At 41.1% G+C, this 18,776-nt stretch overlaps 1 protein-coding gene across 4 annotated transcripts in view; it reads right to left on the minus strand.

Moving 5' to 3' along the window:
* Positions 1-18,776, minus strand: part of LOC110508588 (acid-sensing ion channel 1C) — a 194,174-nt gene that overhangs the window by 21,059 nt on the left and 154,339 nt on the right. The window contains exon 1 of one of the 4 annotated variants that reach the window (XM_021589206.2): positions 1,802-3,312. The exons of 1 other annotated variant lie outside the window; for it this stretch is intronic. In XM_021589206.2, coding sequence (XP_021444881.2) covers positions 1,802-2,479 — 678 coding nt within the window. In that variant the 5' untranslated portion in view covers positions 2,480-3,312. Of the gene's footprint in view, positions 1-1,801; positions 3,313-18,776 lie in introns of those variants that run through there. 2 more of the 4 variants (XM_021589205.2, XM_021589207.2) reach the window with 2 other exon arrangements.

Consider the following 18,776-nt stretch of genomic DNA (forward strand, 5'->3'; position numbering starts at 1 on the left):
TACCGTGTACAAGGTACACCCGTTTGTCGGGAGAATTGTGTCTCATCTAACTAATAAGGCCTTACGATGGATAAGGTCACCACTCATTTTACACTGCCAAATCCCATTTGGTTTGAGCTGGGGCGTAATATGTCAGTATTTAATAGCCACTGGCAGACATGAGCATGGTCTAGACAAGCCCTGTTGCTGGAATAATCACCATTGCTGTTCCTGGCTCAATGCTCTGGTCCCACAGCTATACATTTGATGAGAAACAGGAAACCCATAGGGAGGAATCCTATGGCGTGGGCAAAAGATTTTCCTTTCAATATCCATTGTGGTGAAAGTTTTTAGAGAGAGGGATGACTCTGATAGCATAACAAAGCCTCTCTCCAGAGATCAGAGTCAGTCTTCCATGTCCCATCTCAGACTCACATGGGCTCAGACAGACATGACAGGGCTTCAGATTCCTCTCCCCTCCTGTCCATAATGAGGCCCTCTGAGCAACTGGCCCCTGCCAGAACCAAAATGTCAGCTGGAATTCTAACGCTTTTAGGTTTAACCTTATAAAAACAGCAGCTCGAATGTAATAAAATCCCTATAACGAGCCTTGCATGCCTCACATTGAACTACCTAATCTTTGTGGGAAATCTCTGTCAAAACTGTCAAAAGACGGCACCTGAAGACAAAAGTCTTCCGTTAGATGGAATTTGATATAATCGGATAAAACTTGAAATGACACACACGATAAAAATATCTGTCTGTCAGCTACTTAAAGGGATAGTTCACCCAAATTACAAAATGAAGTATTGGTTTCTTTACTCTGTAAGCAGTCTATGGACAAGGTATGACGGCAATCCAAGCATGGATTGCTGTCATACCTTGTTCATGGACTGCTTACAGGGTAAGGAAACCAATTTGTCATTTCGTAATTGAGGTAAAATCTCTTTAAACACAGGCCCCAAGTTGTCTACTCATATTTTGTCCAATCTTATACTGTTGATAAATTGGTTATGTCTAGCGAGCTTTTGAATGTGACTAACAATGACATTTTCTTTCCATGTCAAATTGAACAGCAATCTTTTTGAAGACTGCCAATAGCTTTGAGATAAAAATGATTGAGAGCAACCGACTGCTATAGACTAGTGCAGTCTGGGGCTTATTTTGACTGATGAAGCCAGCCATCTCTCTGGGGGATAAGCTCATGTAATGGATGGACAGTGTCAATAGAATGTCCAGATGTTTCATTTGAAACGCTGGAACTGTCATTAGTACTCATTTATAATGTTGGAATTATCGATGCTTTTATTATTCTCCCCTGCTAAGAGAGAGGGACACAAAGGCGGAGTGGTTTGAATAGCACTCACTGAAGTTCATGTTTCGAGAGGTCATGTGATAGCGTTGAGGGTTGACTTTGTTATACTGTACCACTGTGCTTCGAAAATCAGCCAACATGCAAACAATGCGCAACTGTGATCTATGTTAGGAATAAAAAGAACCGTATTTCTACCCGATCAATACCATCCTATAAACTAGGCGTATCTGTATTATTTTGTATTCTTACAATTCACTGAACAACTATTATGTTGTATAAGCAAAACAAAAAGAAAAGGACAAGGTCAAGACAAATCCATCTGACCATACCGGTGGCTAAGCCTTAAAACATCAGTGTCTTCAATCCTGCCCAGAGAATATCCGCTAGAGTGAATATCATTCAAACACACCATTGAATGAATTATAAATACCTTGTACACAAAACGCACATCAGCAACCCCACACAGACGTCTTTCGTGATATCTCTAGGCTATATTACTTTACATACTGTGGTGAAGTTCTGGTGAGTACAGTTTTCCCCGCGGAACCTGCATTCCAGCAACATGTCCTCCAGTTGGTGGCCCAGCCTGCCAATCATCTCGGTGGTGTTGACATGGTAGCTAGGAGGCGGGGTGTAGCCGTTGAAGTCCAGCAGGCTGAGAAGGTTGTACTTGTGGTTGTCCCTCAGAAGTGCCAGGCTCTTCTCCAAAACCGAGTGGTTCTGGTGCATCAGGTCCATCCAGTAACCACAGTGGTACAGGTCAACCTTGGTCAGACTGGACACCCGGAACAGGTTGTGGTTGCAGAAGGTCACTGCCGGGAATGACATGTTGTGAGTCCACTCCATCTTAATCCTGGTGACGGCCGGGTAGGACATCAGGTAGAGGATGCGGTTCCAAGACCAGGTGAACAAGAGACTCACACACACAAAGAAGGCCAGGAGCCAAAGGATCCGTTGGGTCAGGGTCTTGTCTGGGGAGAAGACGAACATCAGCCCGTGGACTTTTGTCCTCCTCATGAAAGCTACGGTGATCTCCATCCATGATTGTTTGAGCATGCTCTTCCTCCTCTTTCCTGTTTTGTTCTGGATAGTGGTCTCCTGAGCATCGTTAGGTAGAGACCCAGGGCTGATTGATTCTGATGTGGGGGCAGTTACCATAATGATCTCTGTTCCAAGGCTACACATACGGTTCAAGACAAAAGGCAGTCTTTTTAGTCAAGCTTCGGGCTATTCATTTTACATACAGAAATCATGATGGGTTTTCTGGTTGAATTGGTGTCAAAAATCCCAGGCAAAACATACAAATAATATCCTTTCCGATGCTCCAGATACACACAGCTGTCCAGTACTCAGGCTTGAATAGTCTTTGCAAACCAAACAAACAAAAAGGCACGTACTGTATTTGACTTTTTAGGGATATACATCACGATTGATTTACATCACGATTTAATAAAAAAATGACGCATTAATTTCTCGATCGACAGAATTCCTCTCTTTATTATCCAACACTAGTCTCTCATCAACAGATGAACAGGTGTGATAATAACATGTTGCAGGTGCAGGGGTCTAGTTCAATTCCTGAAGCAATCAGTCACTTAGGAAATCTGTAAAGACATACCCTGTTGCTCAGATGTTGTTTCACTCTTTCTCCTCATCACCTTCTTCTTCATATCCGCAACGCTGCTCCCAGTTTCCAGTGATTTGTGCCTTTTGTGCAGAAGCTGCCTAGAAAGCTCTCAACTCCTCCCTCCTGCTCAGCTGGAGGAGATACTTTTGGTCTTGGGACTTAAAGCAGGAATATAAAGCTATTTCCCCTCCTCACTCTCTTCTCTCTACAGTCGAATGGGAATGAGGGGGAGCCAGTGAGTGAAAATGCTTCCCTCCTGTGATGGAATAGGCACTCCAATAATGGCAAAAATGGGGGGTGGGTAAGGCGACAGGTATTTCCACCACTCACGCATAAATATTAAGAGTGCTCCAGAATGAAACACAGCGAAAAGTCCTAATGCAACAAAGAAGGGCTGATTCCATCCACTGATATCTACACTCTGCTAGTGCCGCAAAAGTAGCCGTTTTTTTCTCTCCACGTGATCAATTAGAAACGGTGTTATTGATAAACCAGGGAACAGCAATCCAGATACTAGCCAATGGGCAAGACCTCAAATGACACCCTCCGAATTGTATTTGAAAATCAAATGTATTCCAGTAATCCGGCAATATCAAATGTCACTTTGACCACTTGTTTGTGGTTCTTCGGGTCTTAGACAGTTCTACATGTTAGTTTCACAACAAACAAAAAAAGGTGCAATGAAGCACAGGGAGCTTTGATGCAATTAACAGATATGAAGCACAGGGAGCTTTGACGCAATTAACAGATATGAAGCACAGGGAGCTTTGACGCAATTAACAGATATGAAGCACAGGGAGCTTTGATGCAATTAACAGATATGAAGCACAGGGAGCTTTGACGCAATTAACAGATATGAAGCACAGGGAGCTTTGATGCAATTAACAGATATGAAGCACAGGGAGCTTTGATGCAATTAACAGATATGAAGCACAGGGAGCTTTGATGCAATTAACAGATATGAAGCACAGGGAGCTTTGATGCAATTAACAGATATGAAGCACAGGGAGCTTTGACGCAATTAACAGATATGAAGCACAGGGAGCTTTGACGCAATTAACAGATATGAAGCACAGGGAGCTTTGACGCAATTAACAGATATGAAGCACAGGGAGCTTTGACGCAATTAACAGATATGAAGCACAGGGAGCTTTGACGCAATTAACAGATATGAAGCACAGGGAGCTTTGACGCAATTAACAGATATGAAGCACAGGGAGCTTTGACGCAATTAACAGATATGAAGCACAGGGAGCTTTGACGCAATTAACAGATATGAAGCACAGGGAGCTTTGACGCAATTAACAGATATGAAGCACAGGGAGCTTTGACGCAATTAACAGATATGAAGCACAGGGAGCTTTGATGCAATTAACAGATATGAAGCACAGGGAGCTTTGACGCAATTAACAGATATGAAGCACAGGGAGCTTTGACGCAATTAACAGATATGAAGCACAGGGAGCTTTGACGCAATTAACAGATATGAAGCACAGGGAGCTTTGACGCAATTAACAGATATGAAGCACAGGGAGCTTTGACGCAATTAACAGATATGAAGCACAGGGAGCTTTGACGCAATTAACAGATATGAAGCACAGGGAGCTTTGACGCAATTAACAGATATGAAGCACAGGGAGCTTTGACGCAATTAACAGATATGAAGCACAGGGAGCTTTGACGCAATTAACAGATATGAAACACAGGGAGCTTTGACGCAATTAACAGATATGAAGCACAGGGAGCTTTGACGCAATTAACAGATATGAAGCACCGTTCTGTTGATTTGTTTGGACAGCCTCTCAAGAGCCTCAAGAACCAGCTAGGCAGAGGAAATTGGACCCAAGAGTATTGAGATCCATGTCAGCACAGCACTCGTGCAAGTGCGGTACAGGTTTTTTCCCCACTGGAGTATAATATACATAATGTACTGCTAATTGGGAAAAGTCCTACAGTGATTGTAGCAGATGCTTATTGAGGCTCAAAAACACTGAAACAGATGTTCAAAGACTACCCAGGCAGTCACCTGTATCTAGCAAGCAGTGGAGGCTGCTGAGGGGAGAACGGATCGTAATAATGGCTGGAACGGAGGAAATGGAATGGCATCAAACACATCAAAGACATCCATCACATGGCATTGAAAGCATGTGATAGATGCATTTGATACCATTCCGCTCCAGCCATTACCATGAGCCCGTCCTCCCTAATTAAGGTGCCACCAATCTCCTGTGCTAGCATGTCACACCTTTGTTACTGCAATGTTGCAAACTTATTTTAAATCGTTTTCAAATAAATTTTAGGGTACAGCATATATTCCTCAGATTTAGCCTACTTCTGTGCCTTTTTTCCTACTAATTCCCCCTGGGAACCAGGTGTCTGTCTGTGTTTGTAATGTTGAGCATCCCAGTGATGAGTGTAATGCTGCAATAATGTGCCATAAGTGGTCCAGGAATGTCAAAAGCATCCATAAAACTCTCAAAGATACTCTGATATTCATAAACTGGCATGACACATTCTTTAAACCATGCGCTTCGTGGTGTCCCCAAATCTCATTCAAGCAAAAAGGCTGCATCAATACATAGTCCTGAATATTAAACAGGATATGAAAGAGTCTCTCCTGTTGAGGACAGCCTCTCATTGACTAGATGTAGAATAGTAAATGTAAATCCATCTCATCACAGATAACTTAACACAATTTTAGCAGATTGGCAACTTTTCAACTACTTACTACTTTTCTGCTACTTCGCAACTACTTAGCATGTTAGCTAGCCCTTCCCCTAACCCTAACCCTTTTTAGCTAACCCTTCCCCAACCCTAAACTCAACTCTAACCCCTAGCCTACCTAACATTAGCCAGCTAGCTAACGTTAGCCACCTAGCTAAAATTCACATATATATATATTTTGCAAATTTGTAACATATTATACGAATTGTAATTCATAACATATACAAAACGGGTGATGGACAACCACAGATTAATACATACCATGGAAACGTAACATATCATACTAAATGGAGTGTCTCGGATTTATGTACAGAATAATATAAAATGCTCTGAGACCAGGTTGTTTTAGGAGGGAAAGAGTAGGTGAAGAGTTGACTCGCGTTTGAATTACCTTTTGCTTGCACAGTCCAATTGAGTTCTTAACGAACACCATGTCTTATCTGATCATTAAACGCCTTCCTGTGGGGTCTTGTCAAACCAGCCTTTTAATTATGCTTTCCCTCTCCCCATTAGTTTTGCTACATAAAGAACACTTCAATCAACAACAAGACCAGATTTAAAACAGTTTTGCTTTGATGATTTTGTCTACAAACAAGTTGAATGAAAAATGAATAGAATGAAAAGATCTTTGGAATGAAGGTTGACTACTGACTATCTCTCTGCATCTAATGAAGCTGGAGCTGGAGCCTATATCTGAATTTGAATGTGAATGAATTTAAACCTCTGGTGCTGAAATAGAACACAAGTTAATTTTGTGCTTGTTGCCATGCCCCTTTTGGTTGAAGTACCTTGCTAAATAATGGGGCACAATGGTTCAAAATCAGTTCACTAGCTATGGTAGGTTCTGTACATGCAATCCACAACAAATCCTTTTGTTAACCACTTACAGTAGTTACAATAGCTGTCTATGAATTATTAATCATTCAGAGGAATAAAATAACACAAAAGTGATATACATTTAGCATTACTACTGTAGTTCATTTAGCATTAATACTGTAGTTCATTTAGCATTACTACTGTAGTTCATTTCGCATTAATAATGTGCTTTAGTCTTGATTTTAAAGTAAACAAATTAATTACCTTTGCAATACCGCCTCTATAAGAGTTATTGCTGACCGTTTCTGCCTGCTTATCGATCAACCATCCGCATTGATTTACAGCCCACTCTATTTCTTTGGGAACCTGTGATGTCTCCGGAATATTTAACCAGGGAAGTTAATTGCTAAAGCCCATTTGTTCCAAAAGCCTATTGTGGCCATGCAGGTCCAGAGGTCCATAGAGCTTTACTTGGTTTTCTAAAAGCTCCCTAGTCAGCATCTTGAGACCAAAGGACAATTTACAGCTTCCATTAGGAACCTCCTACCAGAGGTCACGTTGTGGCCATGCATGATAATCATAATTGCTACCACCCCCCAATATGGACCTTCCCTAGGGTCCTCTTACTTCACCACCACTTCTTTCCATCCACTTTCTCCTCGCTCTCTTTCTTTCTGTCTCTCTTTACAGGCTGTTACTGTAAACGCCTGATATAAGGCATTTAATAAACTGGGTTGTTGAAGCCCAGAATGCTGATTGGCTGACAGCCACGGGTATGACAAAACATTTATATTTACTGCTCTAATTACTTTGGTAACCAGTTTATAATAGAAATGAGGCACCCCGTGGGTTTGTGGTATTAAGGCCATTATACCACGGCTAAGGCACTCCACTCCAGGCACTCCGCGTTGCGTCGCGCATAAGAACAGTCCTAAGCCGTGCTATATTGGCCATTTACCACACCTCCTCTGACCTTATTGCTTAAGTAACCACCTGTAAAATGGTACAGAACAGGGATTGATGGAGATGTGCTGTTGAGACACTTTGCTCCACTTTGAGCTAAAATTAATATATCCAAGCTTGTCTTCACTATCCAAGTTGTATCAATTTTAAAGTGCACTTTCACACATGGTCCCAGCACACTTTACAAAGAGAAGGATTCAATCAAGTTAAACTATTCCACACTCACCTGACATTCCAACATTCACACTTATCTTATCATTGCTGTCTATCACCAGATCTTTCAATTACTTTTCTCCACTGACGAGGCTTGGGCTGAGACAGACGGTTGTACATTTCACACAGCTCAGCCCAACATACTAAGGCAAGCCAATTCTTAATTTTTTTATTTTTTTTTATTTTACCTTTATTTAACCAGGTAGGCAAGTTGAGAACAAGTTCTCATTTACAATTGCGACCTGGCCAAGATAAAGCAAAGCAGTTCGACACATACAACGACACAGAGTTACACATGGAGTAAAACAAACATACAGTCAATAGTACAGTATAAACAAGTCTGTATACGATGTGAGCAAATGAGGTGAGAAAAGGGAGGTAAAGGCAAAAAAAGGCCATGGTGGCAAAGTAATTACAATATAGCAAGTAAAACACTGGAATGGTAGATTTGCAGTGGAAGAATGTGCAAAGTAGAAATGAAAATAATGGGGTGCAAAGGAGCAAAATAAATAAATAAATAAAATAAATACTGTAGGGAAAGAGGTAGTTGTTTGGGCTAAATTATAGCTGGGCTATGTACAGGTGCAGTCATCTGTGAGCTGCTCTGACAGTTGGTGCTTAAAGCTAGTGAGGGAGATAAGTGTTTCCAGTTTCAGAGATTTTTGTAGTTCGTTTCAGTCATTAATAAGCGAAGTGGCATCTCAAAAATGCGGAACTTAACACATTCAATTGGAGTGTCATTTTTCTTTCAAGCTACAAACTCCAAGGATAACTCCCAGTAGCTTGTTTCTGGACAGTTCCAAAAGGATGTTAAAATGATATCTCAGTGAGATTATATTATGACACAGCCTCACTGAGCATATAAACGTCCTCTCACTGTCAACTGTGTTTATTTTCAGCAAACTTAACGTATGTAAATATTTGTATGAACATAACACGATTCAACAACTGAGACATAAACTGAACAAGTTACACAGACATGTGACAAACAGAAATTGAATAATGTGTCCCTGAACAAAGGGGGGGTCCAAATCAAAAGTAACAGTCAGTATCTGGTGTGGCCACCAGCTGCAAGTACTGCAGTGCATCGCCTCCTCATGGACTGCACCAGATTTGCCAGTTCTTGCTGTGAGATGTTACCCCACTCTTCCACCTGCAAGTTCCCGGACATTTCTGGGGGAAATGGCCCTAGCCCTCACCCTCCAATCCAACGGGTCTCAGATGTGCTCAAGGGGATTGTGATCCGGGCTCTTCGCTGGCCATGGCAGAACACTGACATTCCTGTCTTGCAGGAAATCACGCACAGAACGAGTAGTATGGCTGGTGGCATTGTCATGCTGGAGGGTCATGTCAGGATGAGCCTGCAGGAAGGGTACCACATGAGGGAGGAGGATGTCTTCCCTGTAACGCAAAGCGTTGAGACTGCCTGCCATGACAACAAGCTCAGTCCGATGATGCTGTGACCCACCGCCCCAGACCATGACGGACCCTCCACCTCCAAATCGATCCCGCTCCAGAGTACAGGCCTTGGTGTAACGATCATTCCTTCAACGATAAACCCGACTCTGACCATCACCCCCGATGAGACAAAACCACGACTCGTCAATGAAGAGCAATTTTTGCCAGGCCTGCCTTGTCCAGCGACAGGTGGGTTTGTGCCCATAGGCAAAGTTGTTGCCAGTGATGTCTGGTGAGGACCTGCCTTACTACAACAAGCCTACAAGCCCTCAGTCCAGCCTCTTTCAGCCTATTGCGGACAGTCTGAGCACGGATGGACGGATGATGCGTTCCTGGTGTAACTCGGGCAGTTGTGGTTGCCATCCTGTACCTGTCCCGCAGGTGTGATGATCAGATGTACCGATCCTGTGCAGGTGTTGTTACACATGGTCTGCCACTGTGAGGACAATCAGCTGTCCGTTCTGTCTCCCTGTAGCGCTGTCTTAGGCATCTCACAGTACGGACATTGCAATTTATTGCCCTGTACACATTTGCAGTGTTCAAGCCTCCTTGCAGCATGCCTAAGGCACGTTCACGCAGATGAGCAGGGACCCTGGGCATCTTTCTTTTGGTGATATTAAGAGTCAGTAGAAAGGTCTCGTTAGTGTCCTAAGTTTTCATAACTGTGACCTTAATTGCCTGCCGTCTGTAAGCTGTTAGTGTCTTAACGACCGTTCCACAGGTGCCTGTTCATTCATTGTTTATGGTTCATTGAACATGCATGGGAAACAGTGGTTAAACCCTTTACAATGAAGATATTTTTTTAACTTAGTTTAGATATCCAGACTGTACCATAAAAGCAAGCGTGAAAGATTCACATTGTGCTCCCACTCTGCATAACGCATGTTCTTTATCACATTGCAGTTATGGCGAATCTGAAAAACATTTGAACAGCCAACAACTGCTTTCATAAACAATATGAGGAATGTTAATACTACATTTTTCCCTTAACATCAATTGCTGTGTTTTCTCCAGACACCAAATGACTATTGTCTTGACAATTATATATTTTTCTCTGTAAGTCATGTGTGAGGAGTATCTAGAAAGTGGATTTGTCAAAGATTGGCCCAAACACTTACTATATTTATGTTGGTGCACTCACTTTACGGATGAGACATTAGTTATGTTATGAGATCTTCTCAAAGGCAGCGTTGACTTTATTCAGGAATATTACCTGCTCAGGGGCAATAGTTAATGACTTTTCTGCTCTATAAAATTGGAACCGCTGCTGAAAATACATTTTCTATGGCCTCAGCGCTTGCACTGTAATTTTTCATAGTGGGTCTAACTATAACGTTCCATTTAATTAAACATTTACACAGTATGCATAATTTGAAGATTTACCATCATCAATGCATGATCAACTGTCCTGGTTGCGGTTAAAAACATCAGCAAAAAGACGGAATCCTTAGAGATGAAACACCACTTTACTTTCTTCTACAGCAGCATTTCGAGTGAGATTCCATTACTGCGTTAAAAGTACCTCAACAATCCCTGTGCAATGTTACAATTTTCCTTCTGAGTATTTACCACTGTGTTGAAGACCCAGAGGATTCATTAATAGGCCAGAGGAGAAGAGGGGCAGAGCATGGTTTGGACTGTATGGAGAGGAGAGAGCTAGCTCCTTCAAGGGCCATTGAGAAGGAACGCGTGTTGCTTCACACATCACCTCCCTGGCTGGCACCAATTAGACACCTCAGAAATACAGAGTGAGGAATAGAGCAAGGGGGAGGGAGGGAGATGGAGGGAAAGAGTATGAGACAGAGGGTGGGGAGATAGGGAGAGGTGTGGAGAATGAAAGAAGAGTTCCACCTGTATGATCAAAAAACAGTTTCTGTGATTATGAAGACAAGCTTCAAGCAGGGTTACAAATTCCAAATCAATAGATTGCCAAAAAAACAGTCATGTTGTAAGAAATTATTTAGGACGAATCATTCTCTGATGGTGCAATGTCTGAACCTCAAAAATATTATTGGAAATTAATCCGCAAACCTACAAAGAAAAACACTCAAATATTGTCCTAGTACCGAGATGTATCAAATTCTAATACAGGACATACAATTAAAAAGGGAAAAGAAAAAGAGTGAAAATGCATCTTGTATCGTCAACCCTCTTAAAGTCATTCTTGCAGATTGCGACTCTCGCCTCTTTTATCAAAGGTGACATCTTGTGGCTTGTTTCTAAATTAACCTAACCTCTGGCCCAGAGAGGAAGCAGGACAACCACTCTACATTCTACAGATGGAACGCCAAGAAACCAACAATAGATTCACATCAAAGACTTCCTTGAAATGTTGTGGTTTTATTCACATAAAATGTACAGTTAGGGTGAATATTGAACCATCTTCCCTCAGAAAAATCAAGGACATTTCAAGGAAGAGATTTCACATTGTTGGAGATTTTATACACGCTCTAACAACTACGAAGGTGGAGTGTGTCACATCTGGTAGTGCAAAAGCAAAGAGAATGACAGGGCAGTTCAGCACAAAAAAAAATGGTTTATTAACTCAAAAGGTAGCATGGGGAATCTTCATGCCCCAAAAGCTTGTTCACAAAAAATTCAGAAAATACTCGAAATCAACAACTGGCACTTTATGGCAGCAACTGAACGTTAACAAATCACTGGGGAAGATATTATTTTACCCCAGGGCAGAGAGAGCTTCAAACCTTAGGCATTGGGGTGTTGGCTGGTCCAAATGTTTGAAACAGAGCTTCAGTGTGTCCCTCCTCCAAACTCTCCCCCCATGTGAATGCCATTGCATCCCTATGTGCTACTGCTCTAATGGCAGCCAAGTGTTCAAAATGTGTAGCTGCAGTCAATTACGTCTCTGTGGAGAGTTGCCACACCTTGTAATGAGTCATGTAGCCACCAGGTGGGGCCAAAAGCAGGCCATTCCCACCCTTGCACCCCTTGGGTACACACAAAGAGTACAGAAAATTAATTTTGGACTGTTACTATTTTTAAGATTCAGCTGAAGCTACAGATACAGAGCAGAAAGTATTTGTTAAAAGCTTTTCGAAGACTTCATAAAAACTGCCATCTTTTAAAAATCTCCTATTTAGTTATTCAGTGGGGAACTAAATGAAATGCATGAATCAGACTGTAGTCTGGGACCAATGACGTACATATCACACTCTCAGATAACCGACATGATCTTTTAACTTTCAATTCAAAATGATTACTAGGTTGCTCCCAAGTCTAAAATGATCTCTCTTCCAGACAGAGAGCGGTAAGAAGAATCCAGAAGTCAGCGGCCAGCAGGATTACTTATTTGTAATCAAAATTGCTGACATTTCCACCTGAGTGTGTGCTGTTGTATTCCCTGGGCAGACTGAGTCTGAGCCCCATGGCCTGAGCAGAGCCGAGAAGAGGCCGTCTGTATCAATGAATACCAGAAGCTGTTGCCTACACACAGCATGTTGTTCCCAGGTCCCCAAGCACAGCAGAGCAGGCCGCATCCACCTGAAGGAAACATATCTGTTCTGTCACTCAAAAATGTATAGTCCACAGACCACAGTCACACTTTGAGAGACTCCTCATTCCTTGAATTCTCTCATCCTCTCCAACAGATCATTCATTTCATGGATCATGCCCTTCTGGTGTGGTAGCGCAGTAGTGCTTTAAAATGTCCCAATGCATTGGGTTTGGGTTGTTCAGAATAAACTTTGTAGGGTTCTTCTTGAGATCTAACTGTTAAAGCTATTTTGCACATTCTGCAGAAAATAAAGCGGACTAAGCACTTGCCTTGGGCGTAATATGCTGTAGCTATTTCAAAACCAGTAAGACACAGTTATGATTCTACTCTGCACTTGTAATCACAAAACATGTTCAGTGCCTATTGAAAGTCTGCACCCCTTGAAGGTTTTTCATAAAAATGTTGTGTGCCTTAGAGTTTCATTCATTTAAATAAGGATTTGTTTCCACTGATCTACACACTAGCTGACAAGCTTGTGTGCGCAGAGCAGGACGAGAATTAAAAACCTGTCTTACCTTTTTGAAGTTAATAAATCCAATGTGAAATGTGAACAACAGTATCATTAACTAGCATTGAAAAAGTAAATCCATTCTTCTCTAATTAAACATCACTCCTTATTTTCTGAATTACACTTGTGACATTGTCAGTAGGCTACAGTAACCTATGCAACATTGTCAGTAGGCTACAGTAACCTATGCAACATTGTCAGTAGGCTACAGTAACCTATGCAACATTGTCAGTAGGCTACAGTAACCTATGCAACATTGTCAGTAGGCTACAGTAACCTATGCAACATTGTCAGTAGGCTACCGTAACCTATGCTTCAGAGGGGAGGGGCAGGTAGCCTACACACACACCAACATGCTTCACAGTAGGGATGGTGTTCTTTGGGTGATATGCTTTGTTGGGTTTGCGCCAATTGGAATGCTTTGCATTTAGGCCAAAAGGTTTTTACCACATTCTACAGAATCTCCCAAGTGTATTTTTTTTTTGCATACTTCAAATGGGATTCAAGGTGAGCTTTCTTGAGTAATGACTTCCTTCTTGCCAACCTACCATTTAAGCCGGATTGGTGGAGTACTCGGCATATTATTGTCACATGCACACTTTGACCAGTCTTGGCCATAAAAGCCTGTAGCGCTTTCAAAGTTGCCATTGGACTCTTGCAAAAGTATCCATCCCTCTTGGCTGAATTTCCTATTTTGTTTCATTACAACCTGTAATTTAAATAGATTTTTATTTGGATTTTAGATAAACAAAATAGTCCAAATTGGTGAAGTGAAGTGAAAAAATTACTTGTTTCAAAGAAATTTAACTGAAAAGGGGTACGTGTACAGTGGGACAAAAAAGTATTTAGTCAGCCACCAATTGTGCAAGTTCTCCCACTTAAAAAGATGAGAGACGCCTGTAATTTTCATCATGAAGCATGGTGGTGGGGATGTTTTCATCAGTAGGTACTGGGAAACGGGTCAGAATTATTTTTTATGTATTTTTTATATATAATTATTTATTACAAAAAAACACAAGGAAGGGGTAACATTAAAGTATTGGATAACACTATGTCTGGCGCAAACCCAACACCCCAACACCCCATCACCCCGAGAACACCATCCCCACAGTGAAGCATGGTGGTGGGGATGTTTTCATCAGTAGGGACTGTGAAACTGGTCATATTTTATTTTTATTTTGTATATATATGTAATTATTTATTACAAAAAAACACAAGGAAAGGGATAAGATTAAAGTTTTACAACATGAAGGACAAACAATACAGCATCAAGACACTATCAAACATGTATCAGTCTTTCCGCAACAGAGACATTATGTGTCTGTTTGCATGTGCATGATACTGATATAAAATATATGTCATAGTTTACTTTTTCATGATCACAATCTTGTGAAGCCTGAACCCTCCAAGATCCCCCCACAGTTCCCCAATAGCTGTCTCTCAACCATTCGAGACCCCTCCCACCCACCCATAAAAAAATACAATTAATTCCATTCCCCAGCCTCAAGAACCCCCGAATGCACCAACAACCAAGAGAATGAACTAAAGAGAAAAAAGGAAAAGACAGAAGAAAACAGCAAACAACAATGCAAAAAAGAAATAATAATAATAATACATTTAAAACAAAGGACATGAAGGACACTGGTCAGAATTGAAGGAAAGGTGGATGGCGCTAAATACAGGGAAAATCTTGAGGGAACCTGTTTCAGTCTTCCAGAGATTTGAGACTGGGATGGAGGTTCACCTTCCAGCAGGACAATGACCCTAAGCATACTGCTAAAGCAACACTTGAGTGGTTTAAGGGGAAACATTTAAATGTTTTGGAATGGCTTAGTCAAAGCCCAGACCTCAAACAAATTGAGAATCTGTGGTATGACTTAAAGATTGTTGTACACCAGCAGAACCCATTCAACTTGAAGGAGCTGGAACAGTTTTGCCTTGAAGAATGGGTAAAAATCCCAGTGGCTACATGTGCCAAGCTTATAGAGACATACCCCAAGAGACTTACAGCTGTAATTGGTGCAAAAGGTGGCCCTAACAAAGTATTGACTTTGGGGGGGTGAATAGTTATGCGCGCTCAAGTTTTATGTTTTTCTTGTCTTCTTCTGGTTTGTTTCACAATAAGAACATATTTTGCATCTTCAAAGTAGTAGGCATGTCGTGTAAATCCAATGATAAAACATCCAGCCCCTCCCTCACCATTTTTTTATATCCAGGTTGTAAGGCAACAAAATAGGAAAAATGCCAAGGGGGTGAATACTTTTGCAAGAAACTGTAGCTTCCGTGATGAGTCTCCTACCTGCTTGGTCATCAAATTTGGGGGAACGCCTGATTAAGGCAGGGTTTTGATGGTGCCATCAACTTTCCACTTCTTAATAATCGTCTTGACTGTGCTCCAAGGGGTATTCAAGGCATTTTAAATATTTTATACCCATCCCCTGATCTGTGCCTTATCCAACCAAGCTATTTAAGTTTAGCTATTTTATTGATTTTCCAAAATAAATCCAGAACATTTTTCCACTTGGAAGTTGTGTACACCAATGTACATCAATGGGAGAAAAACTATATTAATTCCAGGCTACAAGTCAACAAAATGAGACACTCTATAGGCACTGTATACAGTATATACAGTGGGTCAAAAAAGTATTTAGTCAGCCACAATTGTGCAAGTTCTCCCACTTAAAAAGATGAGAGAGGCCTGTAATTTTCATAATAGGTACACTTCAACTATGACAGACAAAATGAGAAAAAAAATCCAGAAAATCACATTGTAGGATTTTTTATGAATTTATTTGCAAATTATGGTGGAAAATAAGTATTTGGTCACCTACAAACAAGCAAGATTTCTGGCTCTCACAGACCTGTAACTTCTTCTTTAAGAGGCTCCTCTGTCCTCCACTTGTTACCTGTATTAATGGCACCTGTTTGAACTTGTTATCAGTATAAAAGACACCTGTCCACAACCTCAAACAGTCACACTCCAAACTCCACTATGGCAAAGACCAAAGAGCTGTCAAAGGACACCAGAAACACAATTCTAGACCTGCACCAGGCTGGGAAGACTGACTCTGCAATAGGTAAGCAGCTTGATTTGAAGAAATCAACTGTGGGAGCAACTATTAGGAAATGGAAGACATACAAGACCACTGATAATCTCCCTCGATCTGGGGCTCCACGCAAGATCTCACCCTGTGGGGTCAAAATTATCACAAGAATGGTGAGCAAAAATCCCAGAACCACACGGTGAATGACCTGCAGAGAGCTGGGACCAAAGTAACAAAGCCTACCATCAGCAAGGGCATTGAAGATGAAACGTGGCTGGGTCTTTCAGCATGACAATGATCCTAAACACACCGCCCGGGCAACGAAGGAGGGGCTTCGTAAGAAGCATTTCAAGGTCCTAGAGTAGCCTAGCCAGTCTCCAGATCTCATCCCCATAGAAAATCTTTGGAGGGAGTTGAAAGTCCATGTTGCCCAGCAACAGCCCCAAAACATCACTGCTCTAGAGGAGATCTGCATGGAGGAATGGGCCAAAATACCAGCAACAGTGCGTGAAAACCTTGTGAAGACTTACAGAAAACGTTTGACCTCTGTCATTGCCAACAAAGGGTATATAACAAAGTATTGAGATAAACTTTTGTTATTGACCAAATACTTATTTTCCACCATAATTTGCAAATAAAATCATTAAATCCTACAATGTGATTTTCTGAATTTTTTTTCTCATTTTGTCTGTCATGGTTGAAGTGTACCTATGATGAAAATTACAGGCCTCTCTCATCTTTTTAAGTGGGAGAACTTGCACAATTGGTGGCTGACTAAATACTTTTTTGCCCCACTGTATGGCATTTTATCAGATGTTTTTATCCAAAGCGAGTTACAGTCATGCGTGCATACTTTTGACAGTGTTTCACCTATATTCATTTAATGTGAGATAACTAGTCGTACTGGTAAGGGTGGTCTAAGCAATTCCATTATGGTGTCATGTTTCCTCCCTACATTGATTCTATTGATGGAAATCTGTTGTTTACCTCATCTGTCGCACACAAGTCATCCAACATTTCATTCTAGCTCACATTTAAGGATGGATGTGTTTTCTCTCCAGTAGCTGTGAAATGTAGGCCTATGACGATGTAGCCTTGTGACACTGTCCTCCTGGACTCGGATTCATCTCAATGCATTTTTCAATTTGAGGCTTTTCAAATATACACTGTATTCCATTCTCCTTTCTCTTGTTTATATTATCGCTATATTCCAACTTATATTCCTTTATGTAATTAAGCTTTAAATGTGTATTTTTCTGTCTTTATTATAAGCATGCACCACTTGGGGTCCCCAGAACCGAGTTTGGTAAACGCTGCATTACATGGTCTGACAAGCTGCATAACAAATTAGGCCTAATTAGATAAAAAGTAACAATTCAAACTAGATAATAAGTTGTTTGAATGAGATACTAAGCAGTTCAAGTCAAATTATTATTATTTTTGCCTTGGGCTTCAGGGTTTCAGTAGAGAACTAACAAGCACCAAAATAAAAAGAAGACAGTCCAATTTTTTGTATTTATTAAAATGTCATAGCATGGTGCCCCCATTGATTTTGTTATAATGTTACAATTTTTGAGTAAATTAGCTTTAAAACAGCAAAATGCTGTCTCTGTGGCCAAGATGCGCGTCTCTACAATATTAGGTCGGAGACCCTGCCATTAACTACGCCCCGCTATGCCAACCACCTAAGCCACATTTTGATCCAGAAAAAAAACAAGTCACAACGTATATTTGTAGCATTGGATGTATTCAAAGTCTTTTTTTTTCCTTTTTCAATGAGGTAAATGCAGATGGGAAAACCAATTATTCAGCCTATTTATGTAAAGCCGCTATGCTGCATCAATTAGGCTACAGGTTATAATTATTTTAACGGGCAAATTATATTTCAGATGGTATTTTGGAGTAGAATGTCCTTTTAAAAAGTCACCATATGTTACCTTCCTACAGTCGTTCTAAAAAAGAACACACACAGACACACTAACCTTGTCACCGCTGCTGAAAAGAATAATTTTACTTATGGATGGTCCTGTGAATAGAATCCACAATCCTGGCATTAGGAGCCATGCTGAAACCTGCGCATCTTGCCTTTTAACATAGAAGATATTTAATTGCCTAATGCAGCGTTTCCCAAACTAGGGGTCGCGACGTTTAAACTCTGAAATAAAATGTAAAACATTGAGCTTGGTTCATAGAACCGGGGTTACTCGAGTGACCTCCGGTAGCCGCTAGGTGCGGTTGTAATGAACAGATCCGTTCCTTTTTTCTTCCGACAAATGTGGCTCTATCTTTTGAACGGTTTAAGCTACAACATATGAACCCATCACTGAAATATAAGACTCTCAGGAGCATGTATGTCTTCTGTTTCCCTCTACAATGCCCACATGCCAAGCAGGACTCAGAACAGATTGGATAAGATGAGTCACAAAATCAGGGAAATAGAATATCACCAATGATTATGTTCGTTTCTACACAGAAGATCATGCAAAACTATTGCCCGATGATCTCGATGATCTTCTGAACTTCCCAATACCTTTCCGATGCATGTCACTTCAAACCTTACTTCCTTCAGATTTAAAATACTGTCAAAAGTACTGTCAGACTGATTTGTCAAAGAC

Source organism: Oncorhynchus mykiss, chromosome 28, assembly GCF_013265735.2.
Source record: "Oncorhynchus mykiss isolate Arlee chromosome 28, USDA_OmykA_1.1, whole genome shotgun sequence".
NCBI classification, from domain to species: Eukaryota; Metazoa; Chordata; class Actinopteri; order Salmoniformes; family Salmonidae; genus Oncorhynchus; species Oncorhynchus mykiss.